At 44.3% G+C, this 25,952-nt stretch overlaps 1 protein-coding gene across 1 annotated transcript; it reads right to left on the reverse strand.

Moving 5' to 3' along the window:
- Positions 1-491: 491 nt before the first annotated feature.
- Positions 492-16,945, reverse strand: LOC126030421 (cytochrome P450 3A12-like). The gene is given in 14 exon segments (XM_049788637.1): positions 492-772; positions 3,184-3,346; positions 3,595-3,821; positions 4,100-4,260; positions 5,292-5,358; positions 6,762-6,889; positions 7,617-7,765; positions 8,236-8,324; positions 8,556-8,669; positions 10,320-10,373; positions 10,375-10,420; positions 12,074-12,126; positions 13,592-13,685; positions 16,750-16,945. Coding segments are annotated over 14 exon segments (1,491 nt in total). The 5' UTR covers positions 16,821-16,945; the 3' UTR covers positions 492-697.
- Positions 16,946-25,952: the final 9,007 nt, after the last annotated feature.

A 25,952-nucleotide genomic window follows, 5' to 3' on the forward strand; every position in this document is an offset into this window, starting at 1 on the left:
TACTCCTGGCTCTGCACTCAAGAATCACTCCTGGAGCATAGAGCCAGGAGTAACCCCTGAGTGCTGCCTGGGGTAAACCAAAAATAAATAAATAAATACATAAATAAATAAATAAATACATAAATAAATAAATAAATAAATAAAATGATCACTCCTGGCAATACTCAGGGAACCAAATCATGTACCAAGGATTGAACCCAGGTAGCAGCATGCAAAGCAAGAGCTCTGGAAAAGGGCTCACTGAATCCCTGACTGTGCTGATTGAAACCATAGGTTCATGGACACCTACTGATTCAAGTAGTACAAGTGTACTACTCTCAAGTGTACACAGAGACACCAGAGAACACTCAGTAAAGAGATATTTATTGACATGCTCAATGTGGTACTCAGTATTCAAAATAAAACACTACATTTCTATGGACAAGACCATAATTTTTGTGTTTGACATTGAATCAAAGTGTTTGTCGTTGTTTTATATTTTTCAATCAACTAATCAACTCCTTTATATCACTCGAACCAGTCAACTCCAGTGAAAAGCAAGGAGTGAGCAGAAGCAGTAGATCCCTATCAGGAATAGTCATCTAAGTCAGGCTTCATTACTGAGATTTTTTCACAAAGAAAATCGGGGCTCTCTAGAGTTCTGAGATACATCTTCCTTAAAGAATGAAATGCAAAGTCAGACTCCACTCCTGATGCCTCATCTGGGCTCAGCCTTTAGAACAATGGGTTTCTCTGGTTGAATCAATCCTTGGTTTGATAACTTCACAGGAATCTGCAAGAGGAACATAATTCCAGTTGAACTGGTGAAGGAAGCAAGACCAACAACAAAAGCAAAACAGAGAAGACAAGTGGAGAATGAACAATCAATCAAGTCTGGGAAATGTTGAATATTGATTTCAGCATCATTTGCCTTTTAATTCCTTTCACTGTTTATATGTATTCTAGAATAGATGCCATTCCAGATGAGTAAAGCCATGAATCCATCTTTCATTCAACAAAATGTCTAGTCAGCAACCATTTTGGTAGGCTGAAGGGGGAAAATCCCATTGGCTTGTAGTCTTTCTGATAAAAATCTCAAACAAAAAGAATAAGCATTTGGGGTTTAGGTTGGATGCTTGACATCCCCTGAACACTTCCAGGAATAACTCCTGAATATAGTCAAGTGTGTCTCATAAGCCAAAATAAATAAACAAGCAAACTCAAAGTTTGGACATTTTGGCCATTTTTCTTCTAGGTATGTGGGGTTCTAGACATCTAATCTAGGCCCTCGTGATGCTTAACAAGCTCTCTGCTATTATGCTGCATCTGGAGATCCAACAGCAAAGCACTGAGAAAGGCCACATAATTTTGTGGGTGTTAGAAACTTTCAGTGTCACATAATTCAGTTCCACAATGAGAAATGCTTCTTGAGAAATGATCTATCTTCCCAGTTCCTGGACTCAACTGTACATGAATACTGAATACTGATTTAGAAGGCTCCTTCAGCATTTCTGGCTGAAGCAGGGCCTTACTGGAAGCTTCTAAAAATAAGCATCAAAGATATTCTTGGAATGCAAGAAAATGCACAAAGCCAAAATAGGTGGTTTAATGGCAAGGTTTTCAATTTGGTGCATAGCCAACACTGCCAGCTGTCATGAACTGATGGCAGACAGGAGAGACTAGAGGGGGGTGGGGGCTATACAGCAGGGGTTGAAGGGTTGAACTAGTACTTAAAGGAAAGAGTAAAATGCAACAGTAGAGGATCCTCCTGGCCTATGGGTATCTTTCACACCTAGCTGAAATGCTTTAAATCTATGGGCAACTCCTAAGGCTAAACTGATCACATTATTCTAGAATATCTGATTTACCTAGGAGTTTTGTTTTGCTTTATTTAGGGGCCATACATGGCAATGTTTAAGATGTACTCCTGACTCTGCACTTAAGAACCACTCTTGGCAGTGCTCAGGGTGGATATGGGGTGCCAAGGATGGAACCTGGATTGGCAGTGTGCAAGGCAAGCAGCCTCCCTGCTGGAACCTTGCTCTTTGTTTGTTTGCTTTTGTTTTTGTTTTGGAGCCACACCTGGTGACGCTCAAGGGTTACTCCTGGCTATGCACTCAAAATCGCTCCTGATTTGAGGACCACATGGGATGCCGGGGGATCAAACAGCGGTCTGTCCTAGGCTAGCAGGCAAGGTAGATGATGCCTTACCTACCACTTGCACCACCGCTCTGGCCCGTAGAGATTTTTTTTAGGGGGGGGCGCACACGGTGCTGCTCAGGGGTTACTCCTGGCAATGTACTCAGAAATTGCTCCTGGCTTGGGGGACCATATGGGATCCAGGGGATCGAACCATGGTCCGTCTGAGGCTAGCATGGGCAAGGCAGATGCCTTACCTACTGGCCCCTAGAGATATTTTTTAATTCTAAATTTCTTTCTTTTTTTTTTTTTTTTTGGTTTTTGGGTCACACCCGGCGGTGCTCAGGGGTTACTCCTGGCTGTCTGCTCAGAAATAGCTCCTGGCAGGCACGGGGGGACCATATGGGACACCGGGATTCGAACCAACCACCTTTGGTCCTGGATCTGCTGCTCACAAGGCAAATGCCACTGTGCTATCTCTCCGGGCCCTAATTCTAAATTTCTTTTTTTTTTTTTTTTTTTGGTTTTTGGTTTTTGGGCCACACCCGGTAACGCTCAGGGGTTACTCCTGGCTATGCGCTCAGAAGTCACTCCTGGCTTGGGGGACCATATGGGACACCGGGGGATCGAACCGCGGTCCGTCCAACGCTAGCGCAGGCAAAGCAGGCACCTTACCTTTAGCGCCACCCGGCCCCCCCAAATTCTAAATTTCTTAAAGAGCCATAATGATTACAGCTACTGTTCAGAGAGTTTCTGGTGGAGTTTCTGTAAGTTCTGCTGGGGAAGAATATGTGACAGTTACCTTCCCTCATTCTGCCATTACTCTTCCTTCTATGGTGTTTTAAACTGAACTTAAAACTTGCCTTAAGTTCACATGCCACACTCACAGTACAAACTCCAGATAATATTTTTAATTGGGTCTTAATAAAACCACAAAGTTAGCAGATCTAAAGACCTTCTATTTGCAGGCAGCGTCAAATAGATTGATTCACTAAGAAAATGTGTTTTTTAATGAAGAATAATTAGATCCATATAAAAATGTGGTAGATTGGAGAGTTCACTGACCTGGGTTTCTTTGCAAGGTTTGAAGGTGAAGTTCTGCATTACTTTGACGAGAGCAAGTTTCATGTTCATGAGAGCAAACCTCATGCCAATGCAATTTCGGGGACCAGCGCCAAAGGGCATATAGACATATGGATTGATGTTGTCTTTGTTTTTCTTACTGAACCTGATTGTCAAATGAATGATGAAAAATGTTAGTGAAAAAAAGAAACACACCAGCATCCCCTATTGGAGATTCTCACTTAGTATAGGAAACTCTTGGTGGGGGGATCAGTCACAGAACTACTCCCATGCTATTTTTGCTCTAAGAATCAGAAAGGACAGATTAGGTCTGTTTGTCATTGTACTCAGAGATGTCAGGGGCTGCTCAGGTCAGGATGAACAATGTTGACTGTATTGTGTGTGGGGCTGTACCTTTCAGGGCGGAATTCCTCGGGCTCTGTCCAATGTTCTGGATCTTTATGGAGTACGAAGATAGGCATCATGACCACTGTGTCTTTGGGGATGAGTAATCCATTGATCTCCACATCTTTCTTGCAGACCCTCTCGAGTCTGCCAGCAATTGGAAAAAATCTAAGAATTTCATTCATCACCATATCCAGATATTCCATCTGGAACAGGGCTTCATAGGTGGGTGGTGCCTGGGAAGAAAGAGATTCTGGTAAATGGGCATCGGGCATGAATTTTTCAACTCCATCTGTAAAATACTCTTTTGTGTTTGTTTGTTTTGGGGCCACACCCAGTGACAATCAGGGGTTACTCCTGGCTGTGCTCAGAAATCGCTCCTGGCTTGGATGGGATGCCGTGGGATCGAACTATGGTCCATCCTAGGTTAGGCACGTGCCAGGCAAATGCCCTACCCCTTGCATGACCGCTCCAGCCCTGAAATACTCTTGAAATGTGAGACAGCACCTCTCACCTTGTTGGGGAAAGTCGCATCCACTTCCTGCTGTAGTTTCAGCTGGACATCAGGGTTGGTAGCCAGGGCATACATGAGGAATGACAGAGTGCTGCTGGTGGTCTCATAGCCAGCGAAAATAAAGATGATTGATTGGGCCACAAGTTCCATATCAGTCATGGCTAAAGGGGGAGCAAATATAAGTAAGATATAGCCAGTCAACAGAAAACCTCCCAGCTGAGATGATGGGAATTCCAGGTGCAAGTCCTGAAAAACCATTCAGAATCAGAGAGTGATTTGCCCTCTGATATGTCTGAGCATTTGAAAAGTTCAAAAGTGTGTAAATCCACTTTTCTAGTCTTCTCCTCTACTTCCTTGGCCTCTATAAGAAGGTAGAACTAGGGAGGGCTAGGATAAATATATAGACCACCCCTTCATTATGCATCTAAAAACTATCTAAAAATAATAATAAAAAGGGGTCCAAGGATAGCACAGCATGGAGGGCATTTGCCTTGCATGTGGCCAGCCCAGGTTCTATCCCTGTTATCCCAAATCCCTAAGTCTTTCAGGAGTGATTTCTGAGTGTAGAGCCAGGAGTAACCCCTGAGCATTGCTGGTGTGGCCCTAAAACTAATAATAATAATAATAATAATAATAATAATAATAAAGCCTATGAAAAATTTTAAAGAAACACATAAAAAGCTCAGAAATATACTCTGGGTTGATAAAACTAGTGAGTGGAAGTTTGAAGAGAACCTCAATGACTTCCCCCCTAAGTTCTTTATCAATTCCAAAGAAAGTGAAAAGCATAATTGTATTGATTAAATCTAAGGTCCAAGTTAAGATCTCCAACATGGGAGAAAACACATCTGAACGTGAGGAGATTCTGATGTAAATTTCCAGGCAAGATTCTGATTCACTGGCTCAGGCCTGAGAAGTGTCTGCAGAAAAACTCCCCCAGAGCATCCCATGATGATCTAAGACACTGACTGACTTTGGGCAGGACGTTTTTGAAGATGGCTCTTGCCCTTCAGTCCCAGAGCAAAGTTGTACTTGCCAACTGACAGAAAATCCTTCTGGCTTCTATTTCTGTCTGAATGTACATCTTTGAATTACAAGGATTTTGTATCTACTAGAAAAGTGTCTGTACATTTACAGAACCACACCTACCTCCCACCTTCCTATGCTGGGCCCTGGGCACACTCCTAGTTACCTTTGTGGGTGTCCACTTCCTTGGAATTCTGGGAGTTGATCATCAGTTGAAGGAGATCCACTCGGTTCTGAAAGCAGAAGAAAATACTTAAGGGGAAACGTCAGAAATGAACATCTTTCCTAGAATTCAGCCCCTGTTACTGCAGTAGTCTACCCAGTGTGGCTGGAGTCAGAGGGAATGAAGCATTCTCACCAAGAGTTCCCAATGGGGAAGGTGCAGGAAGCTTGTACTCAACTCCTGCAGCCTTAACACTAGAAGATTCTCAACTCTCTCACTTTTTTTTTTACAAGATCTCCTAGCCATAGAGTAACCTACTCCCTCCCCTATCATCTCTGTCTACTCAGGTTAGAGCCTGGACTTCCTCTCCTTTCTCCCTCTGAGCAGTTCACCATCACAGGGAGACCATCTCCATGTGCCCTTTGCTCTCAGAATTCCACCTATCCTTGGTGCCATCCAAGGATGCAGAGCAGGCAATCCTTCCTCCCTCTGCAGATGTACTCCTACTGTCCATAGACCTCAGGAAGGCCAACATGGGAAGCAGATGGGCAGCCTCCAGGTCCAGAGGTCACACAGCAGAAGGTGAAAGGCTGAATTGAACACAGAACACACTCCCCATGAGTCTTCCATGGATGGTGGAGAAAATAGAGACTTGAAGGCCAGAGAGATTGCTCAATGGACTGAGCAGGTGATTTGCATGCAAGAGGCCTGGGCACTATTCCTCAGAATTCCCCCCAGAGTAATCCCCAAGAGCTGAATAGAAATAGTCCCAAAACACTGTTGGGTGTAATCACTAACCTCCTCAATAAAGAAAGTGATAAATACTTAAAATTGAGATATTATTGGCCCATCTAAGAGCTAGAGAAATTATAATACAAGGAAAATCTTTGTGAGCAGTAATTTTAATCCTGAATCAATTTTGAGAGAGGTGATAGTATTTTTTAATTGTATGCATCACAGTGCTTAAATAAAGATATTATTTTTAAAAATAAATAAATGTGTAGGGGGCCAGAGCTGTGGTGCAGGGCATAAGGTGTCTGCCTTGCACATACTAGCCTAGGATGGACCACAGTTTGATCCCCCAGCATCCATATGGTTCCCCAAGTCAGGGGTGATTTCTGAGCACATAGCCAGGAGTAACTCTGAGTGTCACTGGGTGTGGCCAAAAAAAACAAAATAAATAAATAAATAAATGTTTATGCAGTTGCATGCCATTATTATATTTTACCATTGTTTCTAGCTTTATTCCTTCTTCAATGTCCCTTTTCTTCATTTTTTTTCTCTCAAATGATGGGACTCATCTACTCTAAATACTCATGTGTAAACAAGACAGAGAAGTACACAGTCACATTTGATAGTTCCCCATCTTAGGAAGAAAGTGAAGAGTCTCATATTCAACTCAACAATTCCACAGTTCTCAACAATTTCTCATGAAATTCAACAGATATTTGCTGGGCCACCAGCGAGTCTTACCTTGTTGTCATCTTTGATACGACTGTCTTTCATCCTTTGTATGGAGCTTTTGAAAAAATTAGTGACACTTTTTGGAAACAGAGAGATATCTAGTAATTCAAATACTGGTGTGAGGAATGGGAAGAGTGCTGTAGGGCAGGGAAGAAAAAAGAAAAAGTACAATGAAAACACCAAACTAATCAAGATTGACCATTATGTTCCATACTAATCAGAAGAGTGGTAAAACTATACATGGACTTCATTTTAGAATTCATTTTTAGAATTCTTTTTATAATCAAGTTATCCAACTACCAAATCCAGACAAAGTTATGCCAGAAAAAGAATAACTTCAGACCAATGTTTCTGGATGCACTGATTCACAACAAAATACAAGCAACTGGAACTTAGCGGCAGATAAAAAGTACACCCCATAAAATAAGTGAGCAGCACCCCTAGAAATTTAAAACTGTTTACTATACCCAGTCAGCAAGACCCACCTAATCAATCCTAAAAAAAATGCAGATGGATTATTGGATAAAATCCAACACCCTTTTGTGCTTAAAGCCTTAAAAAAAAAAAAAAAGAGGGGTCGGAGAGATAGCATGGAGGTAAGCGCCTTTCATGCAGAAGATCAGTGGTTTCAAATCCCGGAATCCCATATGGTCCCCTGAGCCTGCCAGGAGCGATTTCCTGAGCATAGAGCCAGGAGGAACCCCTGAGCGCTGCTGGGTGTGACCCAAAAAACAAAAAAAAAAAAAAAAAATGATTAAGGTTTCCTCAACCTGACAAAGGTCATCAGGGAAGGGGTAGGGGACAAAGAAAAGGAAGAACAAATCAAGGATGAAGAAAAGACTTTTTAAATAATATCAGACATACTTATTATAAGCAAGAATGGATCAAGGAAATTAAATCTCAAGAGCTTCTTGGTATTTTCCACAAAGGGATCGTTTGGTTTGTTGAGGAATCCACAATTTACTCCAAATGATGTGCTGGTAATTACATCCATACTATAGGCTCCAAAGACACTGAGGAGAGAAAGTATAAAATGAGGAAATTAAACTACTCCTCTCTGTATCTATATCCAATCTGTGCAGCATCAATTGTTTGTAATATCATGGGTTCCAGATAAGATAGAGAAGTGCCTCTCTTTTTACAACAACTAGTTTATCACCTACACTCATGGGCGCTTATTCCGCTGGCAATGAGGCAGCTAGTGGTGTTTTAGGGACACAAAATAAAATTCAACCCAACTTTCTATAGAGGAATTGGGGGACCCCCATTCAGTGGCCATTAGCAGTGTGCTTTGAGTACAGATAACAGGGGACATCAATGCCTTAAATTGGAGATCAGGGCAACAGGGATCATTCAGTCAGGAGCCCTTCCTAGGGACGTCCACCAGGCGGCGTGCACCTGGTTCTCCTCCCACAGTCTAGGGGGGCTCCCTTCAGCGCATCACCAAGCAGCTCAGACTCCCTACAGCCATACTCCTACTTACTCTTTCATGGTTACGAATTTGCCTTTATCTACTTCTTTCTTCATATTCTTCACCAACATATCCCCATACTGGTCAATGATGGGGAACATCTACACAAGACACAGTAGCACCCGAATTAGAGACAGAGATTCAACCATGTTCCCAACCATTGTTGTATGAGTTTCACTGTAATATCAACCTTGCAATGTTCCTTCTGGGCCACAAAGATTAAAGGACGTCAGATTCTAAAGGCAATCTCTAAAAACAAGACCAGGATTTCATCTACTACAGTCTCTATAGTCATATTTGATTTTCTAATTAAATTTCTCTTAGGTTCTTACCTCCTTGAGCTTTCCACTGGTGAAAGTTGGAGACAGCAACGACCGCAATCTCTTCCACTGTTCGTCCTCAGATAGAGAGATGGCATCTCTCATAAATCCCACTGGACCTATAGACTAAAATCCAGAGAAAAGTCATTTTCCCCTACATAAATATTAGAGATCTTAATGGGTGAAAGAACATTTGTCCAATGATCATGAGTCTTTCAACAAAGTAATTAGTGACCTCATAATTGTCAGGCCCTTTGCTCAAACTCAATAACTATTTATTCTAAATACTTAGCTTTAGAAGCTTAGAGTTGAAAACACATATGACGCATTTCCAGCATCCTTCTTAAAGACAAGGTTCCTACCTACAAACATGTTTGTAATCATGGTATTAAATAAAGGTATTATTAAAAATAAAATAAAATAAAAATAAAATGATAAGGCCTGACATTTCAGAATTTAAAAGGCTTGTCTTGCAATGTGACTGATCACAGTTTAGTCCCCAGGATCACATATGGTTTTTTTTCTTTTTTTTTTTTTTTTGTTGTGTTTTGTTTTGGTTTGGTTTGGTTTGGTTTTGGGGCCACACCCAGCGGTGCTCAGGGGTTACTCCTGGCTGTCTGCTCAGAAATAGCTCCTGGCAGGCACGGGGGAACATATGGGACACCGGGATTCGAACCAACCACCTTTGGTCCTGGATCAGCTGCTTGCCAGGCAAACGCCACTGTGCTATCTCTCCGGGCCATGTTTTTTTTTCTTAAAGCTTCAAAAGGATATAAGAAAAAAATGAAATCATGCAACTTCCCACAACATGGACAAGATTTGAGGGCATTCTGTTAAGTAACTTAAATCAGAGAAAAGAAGACAAAAAAAAAAAAAAAAGACATAAGTCAAATGCCCTCCCTCATTGAGTATCTAGAGATAAAACTTGGAAATAGACAGCATCAAATGAATACAGATAGTTGGCCTGGACCACACAGCAAAGGACCCCTCATTGGGAACAGTGGAGAAAGTGAACTATTAAGTATATTGAGTCATTGGTGGAGAGCCTTTGGTCTTTGATGATGATGCAATGTGATAGCTTGTGCACATCAAAACCATAAACGTGAATCCAATTGTCAACATGTGGTCTAAATTATAATAACAAAAAAGTTAAATACAATAGTTTGTGTAGAATAAAACAAAATGGCCCATGGCCATTGGCATTTGAAGAGCAAAATAATTGTGGAAAGTTATTAGCATTGGGAGAACAGGATGTGTGACTCCACCCGCATACTACGGGTAACTTTACCTGCAAGACCCCGCCTATTCCAGGGAGGGGGTCTTGGGAAGGTTAGATAAGCCTTTGACCCAAGGAATTAAGGCCTTTGCCAGGATGGTCTTTGCCATGCCAGGAGACATGCTGAAAGAAGTTAAGACGCTGGCAACCTAGGATAGGCATGTGTAAATGTTTGAGATTGACCACATATGTGGTGGATAGGGGTATGAATAAAGCTGATACTCCCGAAGCCTGTCTGAGTGAGTCTGATTCCCGCCGCCACAACCACCTGAAGATGATGACCTGCCTGTAATGGGGGATGGAGCCACGGTGGCGGGGGCCTAAGGACAAAGGCCTCCATCTCTACCATCCAAGCCCATCCTAAGGGCTTAAAGCAACAAGGATGAATGAAGGAGACATGGCCTGGGAACAAATAGATATTGGAGGGATAACTTCCTGCAATTCTTTCCATATTCCAGAAGATACACTCAGTTCATAAGGTAATGGAGGAAGATGCCTACCCGCCGGTTTGTGAAGACAGAATAACACTCTTTCACTAGGATTGTCTTGATCATGATCTGGGTCAGTGATGGCCAACACAGGCTTTCGACCATCATAAAACCTGTGGTGGGGAAAGAAAGCTGGTCAATTCAACAGGCAGTGTCTTTAGCCCAAGCCAGACAGAGAAGCTCAGCCTTCAACCTGAGGCTACGGAACCACATTCCTAGAGATTCCAGCCTCAGAAGTCACCTTAGAGCTTTGTCGATTCTATGAGATGTGTATATCCAATGCTGCCAATACCATCCTCCAATACATTTAAAATATTAGATTATGGGGCTTGATCTATAGTACAGCCATAGGGTGTTTGCCTTGCATGTAGTCAACCTAGGCTTGATCCACAGCAACCTATCTGGTCCTCTGAGCCTGCCAAGAGTAATTCCTGTGTAGAGTCAAGAGTAATCCCTGGGCCCGGAGAGATAGCACAGCTGCGGTTGCCTTGCAAGCAGCCGATCCAGGACCAAATGTGGTTGGTTCGAATCCCAGTGTCCCATATGGTCCCCCGTGCCTGCCAGGAGCTATTTCTGAGCAGACAGCCAGGAGTAACCACTGAGCATCACCGGGTGTGACACAAAAACAAACAAACAAAAAAAAAAAAAAAGAGTAATCTCCTGAGCAGCATTGGGTTATGGCCCTAAAACCAAAAAAGGTATAGCATAGCATAGCAATAAGCATAGTATAGCATGTTAATTATTATATTATATTATATCCTATTATATCAAAACATATTATATCATCAAAAGGAAGTTAGATTAGCAATAATAGAAGGCAACAAATAATCTAAAACTAAATAGCAAATGATTACAAATTATGTTAAAGATAGCTCAGTCATTAGAAATGGCTGGTACTAATATTGACACTGGAAACGATATAGTTGAAAGACAGGTCCAAGCACAGGAAAGATGCAGCTGACCCGATCGATACTCGTAAGAAACAATGACCCACTGTTTGATCAGCAGGGAGACAGCATCTGCAAACAGTGGCAGGATTCCCAATGATCTCCTTGTTCCTATTTCCTGTGGTTTGCTACAAGAAAATCTATCTTAACTAAGAAAAAGAGCTTTGCTCAGTGTCAGGAAGGTACGAATATGACCAAACAAAAAACAAAATAAATAAATAAATAAATAATAAATAAATAAATTACAGAAGCTCCTGTAAAATCCTCTTAAAAGATATCTTTCTTCCTGGGAGCTCTGTTAATTTGTCTCTCAGTTTGCTCCCAGGCCCTTTTTCCTTCTCTGCATCTGCATATTTAGAACAGTCGAGGCCTAAACTCCCACTAAGCACCATGCCAGTGCTGCCCACTCTCCTAATTCTGTTTCAGGTCAATTCGAGGCCTTTCCCACCACCACCACAGGGCAAATTCCAAGCTTGAAATGTAAAGAAGGTTTTGGGTTTTCATTCCATTGCAGGCTGTTGATGTGTTTTGAAAAGAAGTGAAATCAGAGATTCAAGAGGGCATTGCAAGGGACTGAAGAAGGCCAAAAAGATGTGGGGGAACAGCAGATATCAGGACAAAGTGACACAAGGTCACTGAGGGTCACCAATATCTGAAGCCCAGTGACACAGCCAGTCACTCTGCTGGCCAACTGGGCAGGAGGCCCATGGTACAAGGGCCCTGGCAGGCCAGGGGACATCTGGACTTCGCTTTAGAGGCTCCTCCCAGGGACTTTGCTCTGTTTGCAAGGGTCTCAACCCCAGTTTCTATAATACTCACCCCCAGATTTTCCCATACTTTTTAAAACAATTCATGTCAAAGTCCCAAAAGCCCTGCAACAAGAAACAAAATTGTATTAGTCCCCTAAAAGAACAACATCTATCAAGCTTCTCCCAGCCCTGGCCTCCAACCTTGCTTCCATCCTTCATACCCCAATCCCAACTCTACTAGATGCACCTTCATTTACTTGATTTTTACCTAGGACCCTCTCAGAATACCAGGAGGTAAAATATGACTCCTGCTTGAGAAACACTATGCTACAAGGATTGAGCCATAAAATTTTTGTTTTGTTTTGTTTTGTTTTGAGGCCACCCCTAACAGAATTCAGGAGTTACTCCTGGCTCTGTGCTCAGGAATCATTCCTGGCAGGCTTGGGACCGTGTGGGATACTGGGGATCGAATCCAGCAACTGTGTACAAAGTAAAAGTTCTATCCACTGTGATATTGCTCCAACCCTGCCTTAAATTTTTTTTTTATTTTGCTTTGTTTTGTTTTAGGGCCACACCCAGCAGTGCTAATGGTTCGTTCCTTGGTCTATACTCAGAGGTGGCTCCTTGTGACCTTGGGGATCAGATAGGATGCCAGGGATCAAACCCAGGTCAGGCACATGCAATGCAAGCACCCTCCCTACTACACTATCACTCCAGCTCCCTACCCCAATGTTATTTTAAGTTAAAACATAAAAGCCCCATTTTAGAAGCTCAATAGGCTGAGCATATGTATGGTGTGCAAGGGGCCCCACTTTCATTCCCAACACTACTAGGAGCAGCCCCAGAGCTTGAAGTAGACTCTAAGCACTGCTGAGCAAGGCCCCCAAACCACAAATAAGTAATTAAAACATCCCCAAATGGTAAAGCAGCCAAAGTCCACAGACAAGCATCATCTTGTCATCGTGACCCTCAGGCTCCCAGAGGTGCCTCCTCTGAAGTCACTGACATGAGACAGAAAAATGGTCTCTGCTCTCAGTCTCAGATACCCGCCCCCCCCCAAAGGACACCCCTGAGATATCTATAGGGTCAGGGGCCCTGGGAGAGTCCAGGCTTCACTCATGGTCTCACAAAGACCACTTGAATTGCAAAGTGAGTGCTCTCCATGGGAAATATGGGTGTATGGGCAATGAAAAGCGCTGCCTGAGACCCTTCTTTCTTCCCACAGGAAGCCTGGGACCCTCCATTTTTCCCCACAGAAATTCTAGGTGCTGTGGACAGGGAAGAGCCCCATCAAGGCTCTCCCATGCTTTACTTAGGACTAATACAACCTGCCCCCTAGAAGAAGAAAAGCCTCCCCCAGTTCTACATCAGACATCAAGACTGTACTGCGTCACCAGCACAAAAGAGAACTGGGCCATCCCACGGAGACCTCAAGTAATCCTGGCCAGGTGCTGGGTAGGGCCTATGATAAAATTTTCAGAAAGTTGACACCCCCAATTTCCTCCAAGAAGGGCACCTCTGCCATGGACCCATGCCATGGCAATGAAAATCCAGATGAAGGAAAAGAGGGAGCTCAAAGCTGAATTACATGTCTATAGGCCAAAACTGTTCCGAAGAACGGCAGCGGTTTGGGCCCTGGGATTCCCAGCTTCTTAAAGCATCCATGGGTGTAGGTCCCATAGCTGTAAAAGAAAGACAAAGAAGGTCAGAGGATTTGGGCGACTGGGGTGGTCAAGTGAACAAGGTAACATGGAGGTGATAACCAATCCCAGCAATTCCAAAAGCAACAATCAGGTCCCCAGTCATTCACGTCCCCACTTCCACTGACACACTAAAAGCAGCTAAATTCCTCTGGCCAATTGTTGGTCCAAGTTTCCAAAATTTCATTTGGTGCAGACTGGGAATCGGTCCAGAGAATTAGGTCATATTTATTAGAACATTAATGGAACACATCTCATTCTAGGAATGGGGAATTGTTCAAAGTGGGTGAAAGGGTTATTTTTTTTCTGTCTGAGTGAGATATTTTCTGATGAGATTTGCTTGAGCACAACTAGTTAACATCAGAGAGTTCCCAAGAACCAGCCTGTCGGCCCATAGACGCCTGTGCTCATCCCCCACCTGGGTCCTGTTCCATGTAGGAGCTACTCCTTGCTCTTAGGTTCTCAGACCAAAAATTGTGCCCAACCCTCCCACTGACCCAACAAGTGGTAAGCATCTTTTTGCTCCACCCACATCTGTGCCATCAGACAACACGATTCCACCTAGAGAAGGGGGAAAGAGGCTCTGTGAAAGGATCCATGACCAAAGAACCCATTTCCAGACTTTTCTTCCCATCAGGGTCTCTGGCCCCACTGCCTGCCATTTTCCCCCACAGAATAGTGTCAGACACAGAAAGATGATATCATTTTCTGCTCTGTGCCTCAAACAGTCCTCAAGTTCCTCTGAGCCAGAGCAAAAGCACAGCAGGGAGGGTGTTTGTCTTGCACGCAGTTGACCCAGATTTAATTTGTTGAGCCTGCCAGAAGTGATTCCTGAGTGCAGAGCCAGGAGTAATCCCTGAACACCACCCACAGAAAGTGATCCAAAATCAAACAAATAAAATATATAAAATAATATAAAAACAACACATAATATAAGTATAAAATATTAAAATGTTTAAATTTATAAAATATAAAAAAAAACAAAAATATAAAAGCCCATTGAAGCTGATGCTGCCTATGATAGGCCTGCCTGCCACTCTCAGGGGACAAGTGGGGGACCCAGCAGGGGACAAGAGGACAGGGAGGCATAGTCTAGATTCATATAAGCCTTCCCATTTCAGTGTTCCTAAGAGATGGCAGAGTGGAGGGAAGGGAGGCAGCCAGTCCTGTGTGAGGCATGAATTGTCAGGCCTACAAGAAGGCAAACTAGCAAAGTCAGCTGCATGGGGTACTCTCTAGGACAGAGCAACAAGCTCTGGAGTGCAGTGCAGAGAGAGTGATGGCTCAGCAGGGCCACGCCTGCAGGTTTCCCATCTGGTACCACTCACATTCACAGCAAAATATGTCATGTGTATGCAAAGTTGTAGAAGTGACCACAGATGTTCCCAAACATTAAGTAGAACCTCATTCTCCAGCCTTACAGTCAAGACTCTAAGGCAGGGATTTCAAACTCACACAACATTTTGTGGCCCTGCCCTAGAGAAATCTTTTTTTGTTTTGTTTTGCTTTAGTTGTTTGGGTCACACACCCCCAATTTTCAAGGCTTACTACTGACTTTGCACTCAAGGATCACCCCGACTTTGCCTCCTGTGGCCCCCAGATAAATTGAGTTTGAGACCCCTGCTCTAAGGTGTATCTTGTTCATATAATCATCTGTACTAATCCAGCAAATCTAGTCATCTGAGTCCAGGGGGAAAGCTGCTCCTAAGGACAAGAGCTTGAAAGCACAGCAGGGCACCCTGGCTGGAACCTTTCTGCAAAACAGCGGTCTGGCATGTGACCCTCTGCCCAAAGGGGGGGCAGCACTGTGCCTCCCAGTCCAGTTCTTCTCTGCAGTAGCAACAATCAGTTCAGTGTCGAGCAAATCACAGAGGTCAGGCTCTGGGTCTGCACTTTAATTGGGTCTCATGAACCCATGCCGAATCTGTTCTAGAAGGTTCTTTCACTCACATTTCTGTGTGCTCACAGACACTGACCACAGTCCTCTGCATCTTTCAGTAGACAAGTCACCTTAGGTGAACTAGAAAATCTAAACTACGTGCAATGAAATCAGTCATTCTGAAACATCCTCAATATGATGTTGCCACACTTCCCTTACCTCTCTGACTAATTATTTCAAACGTGCCAGATAGGTTTTATCTTTTCTGTGTCCTATCCTCACTGCATTCCTCCCAATGCTCATGACATTGAAGTCGGGGTCAAAGGTGACATGCAGGGACCTTCTGCAGCCATGGATACAACTCTGCTCCCTGGTTCCTGGACCCACATCAAGGCTGTTCTCTGGTTTTGCGACACCAACAGGATTAAGATTCAAACTCTCAACTAGTTTCCAGGACTGAGTGATACAGCCACAAACTGCTTCTGAAAGAGTAGGTCTGTCTCTAGTGCAATGAGGGAATCTCTCTGTACTGCACTGGGGGAATCTGTCTCTACTGCAATGGAGTTATCGGTCTCTGTACACTCACAGCCACCCATAGGGACTGCAAGGAATAAGGAAAGAAAAGGAAAAGATCCCAATATTGCATGTTTTCTTCACTCTGTAATCCTCATTTAGGGCTCAACAAATGGGGGCGCATCTCTGGAGGGGCTTCATAGGAGGGGCACAGCAGAGGAGGCTGAGTGAAGTCCAAGGGAAAGGGGAGAACTGTGCCCCCTCCAAAGTCTGGGTGCAGCCATTGGCCTGTGCGGGATGGTGCTGGAGAGGGAAGTGCCAGAATGATAGGAACAGAAAAGGAGAAGAAAATAGGCCCTAAATCCCTGTCTCCAGAATTCCCCAAGGCATCTGATGAGGCTGGGGACCCCCCCCACACACACACACACTCAGCATGAGCGACTTCAATCAGCCCCTGCTGGAATCTGGCTCATCCTTCTGGGTCTATACTGGCTGTTAATCAGATCAGCCCCACAAGCAAAGAATGAGCTGCAGAGACACAGGGGTTGGGGCAAGGTGGGGTTCACACCTCCATGGACTACCTAAGCACCTTCCCTTCCGGAAGACCTGAGAACCCCCACCCAGGACCCAGCCAGGAGCAGAACAGACACTCACAAATAGAGGAGCACAAAGCTGGCAGCCAAGAGGAGCCAAGTTTCCACAGAGAAGTTAGGGATCAGATCCATGGTGACCCCCACTGCAGGCACTGTCAGGGCCTGTTCCTTCCCCAGCTGTGCAGAGGGCCTGGGCTGGCCTGGCCTGGCCTTGTGTGCAGATCTTCGCTAAGGCCCACACAGATTCACTAGGCGAGTGTTTATGAGCTCTGAAGATGGGTGGGGCTGAGCCCGCTGCCAGGAAAGGCCTCATGCCCCACCTCTTCCTTCCCAGCTGGCACAACTATCAGGCTAGTCTCCGAGCAGCAAATCAATAGTTAACTATTCACGTATTATTATCAGAAAGCCCAAAGGTGATAGAAACTCTAGACACAGAATGCAAAGCTCTTCTAATCTGTCCTTGTCTCCAAGGCTGCCTGCCCTCCTCCACCATCCTCAACCCCTTCAGCTAAATCCTATGTGTGGGTAGTTAACTAGGCCAAGTCCTCTAGCAAGCCCCTATGCTTCAACACCCGCTCAGATAGAGACCCTTGAAAAGAGAGAGAGTTCCCTTCCTCTCTGGGTAGCTGCTACCATACCCCTCAGCCCTTGCACTTTTGCTTCATGCCCCTTTACCCCTTGGGCACCATTGTTGGCTTCCACACCCAGGGCCCTTATCAGACTGTGGACCTCTCAAGGACATGCTGGGCACCTAGCCCTGCTCAGTGAGAAGCACCAGACAAATGATTTGTGCTCAGGGGCATCCAAGAAAGGGCTGGGGCCATAGGACAGTGGTCAATGGGTTAGACTCTTGGCCAAAGATGATGCTTCTCTTGGAAAAGATCAGGGTTCAATGAGTAAAAAGAGAAAGATCCCAGATCACTAAGGGTACCCCCAACCACCAAACACCTACCACCTTAACCCCCAATAACAACATGACTGGCCACACATACACACACACACACACACACACACACACACACACACACACATCTCAAGAAGATCACTTGAGGGCCAGAGATAATACAAGGCATGAAGTCTTGCCTCGCATGCAGGTGACTTGGGTTCTATCCTCAGACTGTATATGGTCCCCCAACCCCTGCCAGGGGTGACCCCTGAGCATAGAGCCAGAAACATAGCCAGAAACAAAACAACAACAAAAAGACAGCAAAGTGTGTCTGAGTCAAGGGGCTCCAGCATTTGGAGACTGGAGGTCTTACTTGCTTGATAAGAAACTGGTGAGCAGGCAGTTAGGGACCCACCATGGGAGAAACCTAGGCCGACAAAAGTTGCCAGTTCACCAACATATCACCATTTGTTGGTTGATCATATTACATTGAAGAAACTATGGAAGCAAATCCTGAAACTGAAGACATTTAAGCCGTATTTGAGTACTTCCCCCTCACTCATCATCTGTTTCTGTCTATCTGCCTCTCTCTGTCTCTATCTGTCTCTGTCTCTTTGTCTCTATCTCTATTTTTCTCTCTCTCAGCCCATCCCCTGCCATGAAAGGTCCTGGAATGGCCTGACTTTGGCCTATGCCTCATTGGTAAAGTCCTGACCTTCTAACCCACCTCCTTCCCTTCTCCTGGACTCTTGTCCTCCAGTTAGAAAGTTTTGCCATTGAGTTTCTACTGTGGCTTTAGGTGCCAGATGGTGCCATTCACCAGGCCCTCTCCTCACCGATGAATGGATACAGGGCCACTCATAGAAATGTGATGTGTGGAAATAGGCTGGGATCCTTTGAAATCTCTCCCTCTCTAGAACAGAGCCCCAACAAATGGAGAGAGACACCAAACTAGGTGCTGCATGGGCTAATTCTGGAAACTTGGAGTAATAGAATCCATAGAGAATGGGTCACAGGCAGAAGCAATGTCCACAAAACTCAGACAAGAGAAGCTACATGTAGAACTCCAGAAAAAGAAAGACCCCCAAATCCCAATATTCCTACTCATGTCTGCCCACTTGGCCTTCCTAGATCAAGCAAAACTCCCATCCCCAGATAACAGGAGATAGAAACAGGTTTGGTGACCCCACATGTCTTCCTGAGTTGCCAGGATAACCCCCTAAGCTAAAAAGATGGAGGTGCTTCTGGGGTTTCATCATGGAAAGTGGGGTGGTCTAAAACCATCATAGCAAAGAGGTGAGCATTCTGTTCTCTTGATGTTGGCAGTTCTCACAGTCACCACCCACAACCAAGAGCCCTCCCACACTTCAGTCCCAATTGGAAATAAGACAGACACAAACCAGGGCCTAGGAAGGGTGAGGTGGGGACACAGAATCTCCCCCCAAACAAAGAGAGACCACAAAATGCCATCTGATCACCACTGTTCACTAAGTTCCTTCCCCTAAACCCAGAGTCTTTCTCCTTCATCTGGAAACAAAAACCCCAGTGAGAACTAACAAGCCTTCATCTTTTTCAAGACCAAATCTAATTTCTTATCAACTTACTATCTAACGCCTGTTCCATCATTGCATTTCATCACTTCTTTGGGCTTGCCATGCTCAGGCATGCTGAAGACATGATTCAGGTTGAAAACAAATAAACAGACAAATAGAGTACAATTGATTAAAGTCGTTATACAACTATGAGAAACTCAGTGTCCCTATCAGCACCTTTGGACTCAGTCCCTTAGTAACAGGACAAAGTTAAGCTTGAAATTATACACAGAGCCTTGAGTTCCTCTATCATGCATCTTGTAATTGTTCTACTTATCAATATTTCTAGTTAATGGCATTCTGCACTTGGATGGTGCCCAAGGCATTAGATTCAGTAGGAGACTAAGCTACAAAACTCAGTTGGTTGGTTAAGTGGCTGAAATGGATCTCAATTTACAATATCTTCAACTTAAAATGAGCTGACTTGGACCATTCTAAGTAGGGAAAGGAAGATCTAGCTACAGGCCCAGTGGTCAGGGACATAGGGATAGAGCATGTCCACTGTTCTAAGAATTTCTTCTTGATATATGTGAAAACAACCCTTCAGGGGAGGAAGGAAGACCACCCCAAACTTTCACTGACCCAGAAAATTGTTGCAGTATAGGGTGTAGTGTTAACTTAGGAATGATTTGTGCACCTGGGTTCAAATCTCAAAAGCTACACTTAAAAGAGAAGGAAAAAAAAAAAGAAATAAGTTTTAAAAAGCTATGCTTGAGTGGACAGAAGAAAAAGAAAAGGATGGAAAAAAGCAAGATTAGGTTAGTCTAGAGTCCGTTAGGTCTCTGTTTAGGCAGAAACTTGAATCTTGTTCATACAGGGTACCCAAGTGGGGCAATATTTTGGTGGCATTGCTATGACAAGGCAAGTACTATGGCAAGTTTGCAGACATCACTCAGCCTCGAGGTCACCACTCAGTGCTTGATTCTGTGTCCTTGTGTTCATGGTTCTATTGCTTCAATAGAGTCACATTCTAAAGGGCCTAAGCAAACAAAAATACAAATAAATGTAGAGCTAGCAATAGGGACATGAGTTAGTTAAGAAAAGCACACGTAGGGGCCGGAGCGATAGTTCAGTTTGTAATCACTTACTTGCTTTGTACACAATTGACCCAGTTTAACCTCCGGCATCCCTGAGCTCACCAGGAATGATTCCTGAATACAGAACTAGAAGTAACATCCGAGCACCAATCGGTGTGCCGTCTTCCAAAAAAGAAGTTCCTGGGTTGAGCTCCCCATCATCTTTTCTCTTTCAACTATTCTCATTCTTGGAGCTATAAAGGGGGACAGAATTGGGAAAGAGGGTCTTTAAGCATGTCTGGGCCTCTTTCCTCCTGGGTTTCTGAGGAAAATGAACCAGAATCAGTATCTGAAGAATGTATCCCAACCATAAGGCCCCTCTTCAGATCAGTCCATCTCTCTACCACTTTATCCTTCTAGGGTTTTCCTGGAAATCTTTCCACTTCCTTCTTCTACTCTTCTGTGTCAGTTAAGATGCCCTCCTCCCCTAGCCAAGTCAGAGGCCTAGAGTTCCTGAGGGCATAATAGAGAGCAAAGATGGAATGAGAAATCTAGGAGAGGAGAGATCCACTGCCCTATTTGGCTTTGAGTGATAAGTTCTAGAATGTTCTAGAATGTCTTCTCAACTGGCACTGGAGAAAAAGGAACCACACACACATATACAAATGCATGCACACACACAGACATGGAGCAGATCCACCCTTTGTCCACGATATCTAATATTCCTTATTCTTGGCTACATTAACTGATCCTATCCACTCAACAATCTTGCACCATGGCATTGTCAGGATCTCCTGTGCTGATGAGCAAATGGGATAGAGAAAGGTTGACTGAGCATTGGGGGCTCATAATTAGTAATCAGCAAAGCCAGGACACAAAACTAGGTTGTCTGGCTTCACAGGCTAAGGTCTGAACTGGAATACAGATACTCCTTGCTTAACGACCTACCTGTTTAGCGACAACTTGCACTTACCACCATCTCTTCACCGTACCTACTTTACTAACTTTATGTTCTGTAATCCATTGCAGTACTGTGTGTAAATTTTACAACCTATGCAAATTAAAACAAACGGAAGTTTTCAGTTAGATCTTTCAAACGTTTTTTTCGTTATTTTTACTTATTCAGAATACTGTATTGTCAAGTACTATGTGTATACTGTACTGTTGTATACAGTACATGCAGTTCCTCTCTTAACGACCAATTCACTTAACGACCAAACGGAACTTGGTCATTAAGCGAGGAGTTTGTGTACATGTTCAACTGTGCCAAGGTCACTCAGAATTAACTGGGGTTGAGGGCATAATTTAGCATTGGCACCCCACATTGCCTAAAGAGTGATGAGTTGTTCTCTGCCAAACAAAAGGGTAACTGAGGGGCTAGAACAAACTAGTGTTGAGGGCAGTATCCACACAGAAGTTCTTCAATAGAAGGTGTCGGTTGGGGCCAGAGAGATGGCATGAAGGGGAATGGCGTTTGCCTTGCATGCAGATGGTCGGTGATTCAAATCCCGGCATCCCATATGGTCCCTGTGCCTGCCAGGAGGCGAGTTCTGAGCGTGAGCCAGGAGAACCCCTGAGCGCTGCCAGGTATGACCAAAAACCAAAAAAAAAAAAGAAAAGAAAAAGAAGAAGAAGGTCTTGGATGAAAACAAGACATCACCCTTGTTGTCATCACTGATGCTAAGCCCCATGTCACCAGCCTCTCCCAGGAATGAATACTTGCATCCTCATCTTCCATCAGGGATCAGCTGCCCAGAGTTTGAGTCAGCCGGCCCCTCTTAAAGAAAGTGACCTTTCCACACGACCTCTCCCAGAACTTCTTCCTCCTCACACTGCATGCAAAGGTGTCTGGGGCATAGCCAGCTGCTGGAATATTGCATCCACCTCTGCACCAGCTGACTCCAGTTGTACTCTTGTCATACATATGACTCCCCAAAAATCACCAGGGGTTCTCTCGAGCACTGTCAGGAAGATTTTTTCGCAGATCCACAACAAAATAATAATACTTTTACTTCCAGTATAAGTTTTGTTATTTTTACTTTTTTTAATTATTAAAGTGTTTTAGTAATCGAGCTGAGCTCCAGTGGAGGAGATGTTTGACTGTACGTGGCCGAGTCAGGTTTGATTCCCAGCATTCCATTGAATCTCCCAAGCACCACCAGAAGTGGTTCCTCTTGTATAGAGGACAGAAGTAAGTAACCCATGAGAATTGTCAGGTGTGGCCCTAAAATCCCCAAAAATAAATAAATAAAATGTGATTTTTTTTTTTGGCTTACAATACTATTTCTCATGAATATAATCTCAACACAACACTCATCACCCCCTCACTCCCCTGAGGGCATCTGCACCCTTCCCACTCATCCTCCTTCTTAAGCAATAATAAAATATGTTTGATTGAGTTTTCTTTTTAACCACTTTCTGACTAAGAGACAAGAACAATGATTTCATGTGGCTACTACTGTGTCACTTGGTCCTAGAGAGTCTGTGTGACAAAACTCATTACTGACATCCCTTTCTCTCTCAAATTCTGGGCCACAGCCAGCTGGGCCCAGAAGTTTCCCAACTCTATGCTTGGGGGTCACTCCATGCTGTGTACAGAGACCATCCAATACAGGGGTTCAAACCCCAGAACTCACAGCCCTTTGAGCCAGCATCCCAACCCACCCCCAAGTCTCTTAACTCAGACCCAACTGCGTAAATGAAGCCATGTGGGTGTTATTTTTATTCTCACTTTACACAGGGAGCCAGAAGCTCAGGGTGTGACAGTGAAACTCCAGCAAGCCAGGGCGTAGAGCCAGAGCCAGGGCGGGTTCCGGGGCCCAGCACGCAAGGGGTGTGTGAGTCTGGCTTCCCCAGGTACTGTTCCTTGGCAGCCATGTCACGTGAGCTAGTTCCCTTCACAAGGCCTCCCAAAGCACTTCCGCACCCCACCTTTACCCTCTATGAAACACTGCAAAACAAGTTAGACCACAGAATCCCACCTGTGCAGCCTGCAGCAGGGAGTTTTTTGAGGACACCTGAGCCATCAGGCGTGGAATTACAGGAATTTCTAGGAAAGTGGAGCTTAAAGAGGTGGCTGAAAAGAGGAATCAGGAGTGGTAGGAGATTTTAGAGCACAGAGAAGGGTTGTGAAACCTGATGAGTGAGACTGATGAGGTAAAGAGGAGGGTCACGGGGTAGGCAATGCCTCAGAACCATCGTGAGAATCTTCAGCTTGGTTCAAGCAGCCTTTTGCCAGCCTCACGCAAGCAGCCTTTTGCTGGCCCCACCTCCAGAGTCGATGAAACACACATCCGGAAAATCCATCGTTGCTCAACCCCCTTGGCCACTCCCAACATCAAGGGTGAAATTGGAATGACTCAGGGGAGATGATAAGCAGACACGGAAAAAGTGTCCTACGGATGACCCAACTGTAGCCAGATAAAAATGTGCTTGACTTGGCTTGCTGTCAGGGAAAGCAAGACAAAAACCTCAAGATACCTGCTTATACCAGTGGGGGTGGGGGTGGGGGGAGATTGGAAGCAGAACTAGAGAGATAGCATAGTGGGTAGGTCATTTGTCTTGCATGCAACTGACCCAGGTTCAATCCCTAGCATCCCATATGGTCCTCTGAACCTGCCAGGAGTAATTTCTGAGCACAAAACCAGGAGTAATCACTGAGCATCACCAGGCGTGGTCCAAAATAAAAGCAGAACTCTCAGGCCACCCAGGGATTCTATTTCTTGGCAACTACCCCAGAAGTACAATAACATTCCCCTGAAAAGATCTACACACACCTTTGTTCATTGCAGCACTTAGTCCAACAGGCCCAGAATGGGTAAGCCCAGGAGCAGTCTCAGACAGGAAATCAAACACAATTACTTGGTGGTTTCACTCATATCTGGAATATAAATAACTAATGCAAACAAACTGGGATGCATAGTTGAAGGTGGGACTCACTAACACCCAGGAGCAAACCCAGTTCTTGAAAATACTCCAAGAAGATCCTAACCAGACAAGTATGGTGTGTGCCCTGATTCTAGAATGTTCCCAGCAGCAAGGCAGCTGAACTCCAACAGAAATCTATGGCCATCCTGTGACCCAGGCCTTGCCTATCCATCTAAGTCAGATCTCCACCATGCTCCATGTCTGACATTCTGTGGAGGTCAAGGGTGAGTAGGACTAGGGAACAAGGGATGTCTACTTTGATCACCTGTTGGGACGCTTTGCTACAAGTTAACACCTACCAAGGCATTGGGATTTGGGGGGAGCTGAATTCACCTAGAGGGTGGGTGGATACCCAGAAAAGGGAACCCTCTGCTGACACAACTGTGGACAGACAAATGTTTGGTGGGGGGGGGGGTCAGAGAGAGGACATTCCAGGCTTCCACTGTAACAATATTTGTTTTTTCTTTTTTCAAAGTGCACAGTCCAACTTTGGAAAATGTATTGCAGGTAACAAGGACGTCATCACCTCACAGGCCCAGCGGGATGCCTCCCCTTTTAGGGCAAAGGCTTGGGCCCTACGGGGTCAGAAGGTTGTCAGCTTGGACATTTAATTTATAAAATAAAGGGAGGCTTCTAAAAAAAAGCCACAGGGCTCAGTGGGCATGTTATGACAAGTTGCTAAGATGTCTGAGCTCTTCAGAAATGCATTGAGGTGAAATCCCCTTAACGCAAACATAACCACGTCATCATAAATGACTCAGTAGAAGCTAGTGCAATCGTGGGGGAGTGAAAGCAGAGCTTCTGGCTGTCTCCAGACCTATTTATACCCCTCCCAAATCAAAGCCCTGTGCAAGTACCACTTTCTCCCCACAGACCTGGAGACTGCAAATCCATATTTTGACTTGATGGATTTACCCATGTTGTTTGGATTCAGAAGCTATTACTGGCTCTGTGCTCAGGACTCAGAGAACCATATTTGGTGCTGGGATTCCAACTAGACTTGAGCCTGCCCTCAATCCACACGCAGGCAAATGCCTGCTTGTTCTATCTCTTGGGGCCCAGATTTATTCATCCCAGAGGCTCCTTAGGAACAGAGCCGTGTTGTCCATGGTCCCAGACTTGCTTTATTGAGGCAAAATATATGTGTGCTCCCCCAGTACCACAGTGTAAATCACTCCTGTTGACTAGGACAGTCTGTAGACAGGCCATGCTGTAGCTGTTGGGGGGTTTTCTTCAAATGTTGGAGCATCTGTTGCCAACATCAGGACAGGTGTCTGAGACTCTTGGCTCTGAGCTGGTCTGAGTGAGCGCAGGGTCACCTAGCCTCAGTACCAAGCTTTAGATGACCGACCAGATGACTATGCATGTTCCCCCATCCAGTGACCAGGCCCCAATTTCTTTGCATCCTTGTCATTGTTATTTTTTATCCATACCCAATTCTCTTTTCTAGCCATCATAGGGGTGAAATACTCAAGCTTTAGGACATGGCTTTGGGTAACCACATTGGGTGATGATGTGAGAACATTCTAGAACAGGGGTCTTCAAACTTTTAGAGGGCCAGGTTAAAAAAAGAACTATGAAAAAATTCCTATTTTTAAGTTAAAAAAAGATAAAAGGAACAAATACAATATTTAAAATAAAGAACATTAAAGTTTTTTTTTTGTTTTTTTGTTTGTTACAAGTAAAGTTAAATCAACAAACTTACCAGTATTTCTTTTTTTATTGTTAAATTATCTTTATTTAAACACCGTGATTACAAAAATGATTGTAGTTGTAGGATTACAGTCATGTAAAGAACACCTCTCTTCACCAGTGCAAGATTCCCACCACCTATTTCCCAGAT

The sequence above is a fragment of the Suncus etruscus genome, chromosome 15 (genome assembly GCF_024139225.1).
Source record: "Suncus etruscus isolate mSunEtr1 chromosome 15, mSunEtr1.pri.cur, whole genome shotgun sequence".
Taxonomy (NCBI): Eukaryota; Metazoa; Chordata; class Mammalia; order Eulipotyphla; family Soricidae; genus Suncus; species Suncus etruscus.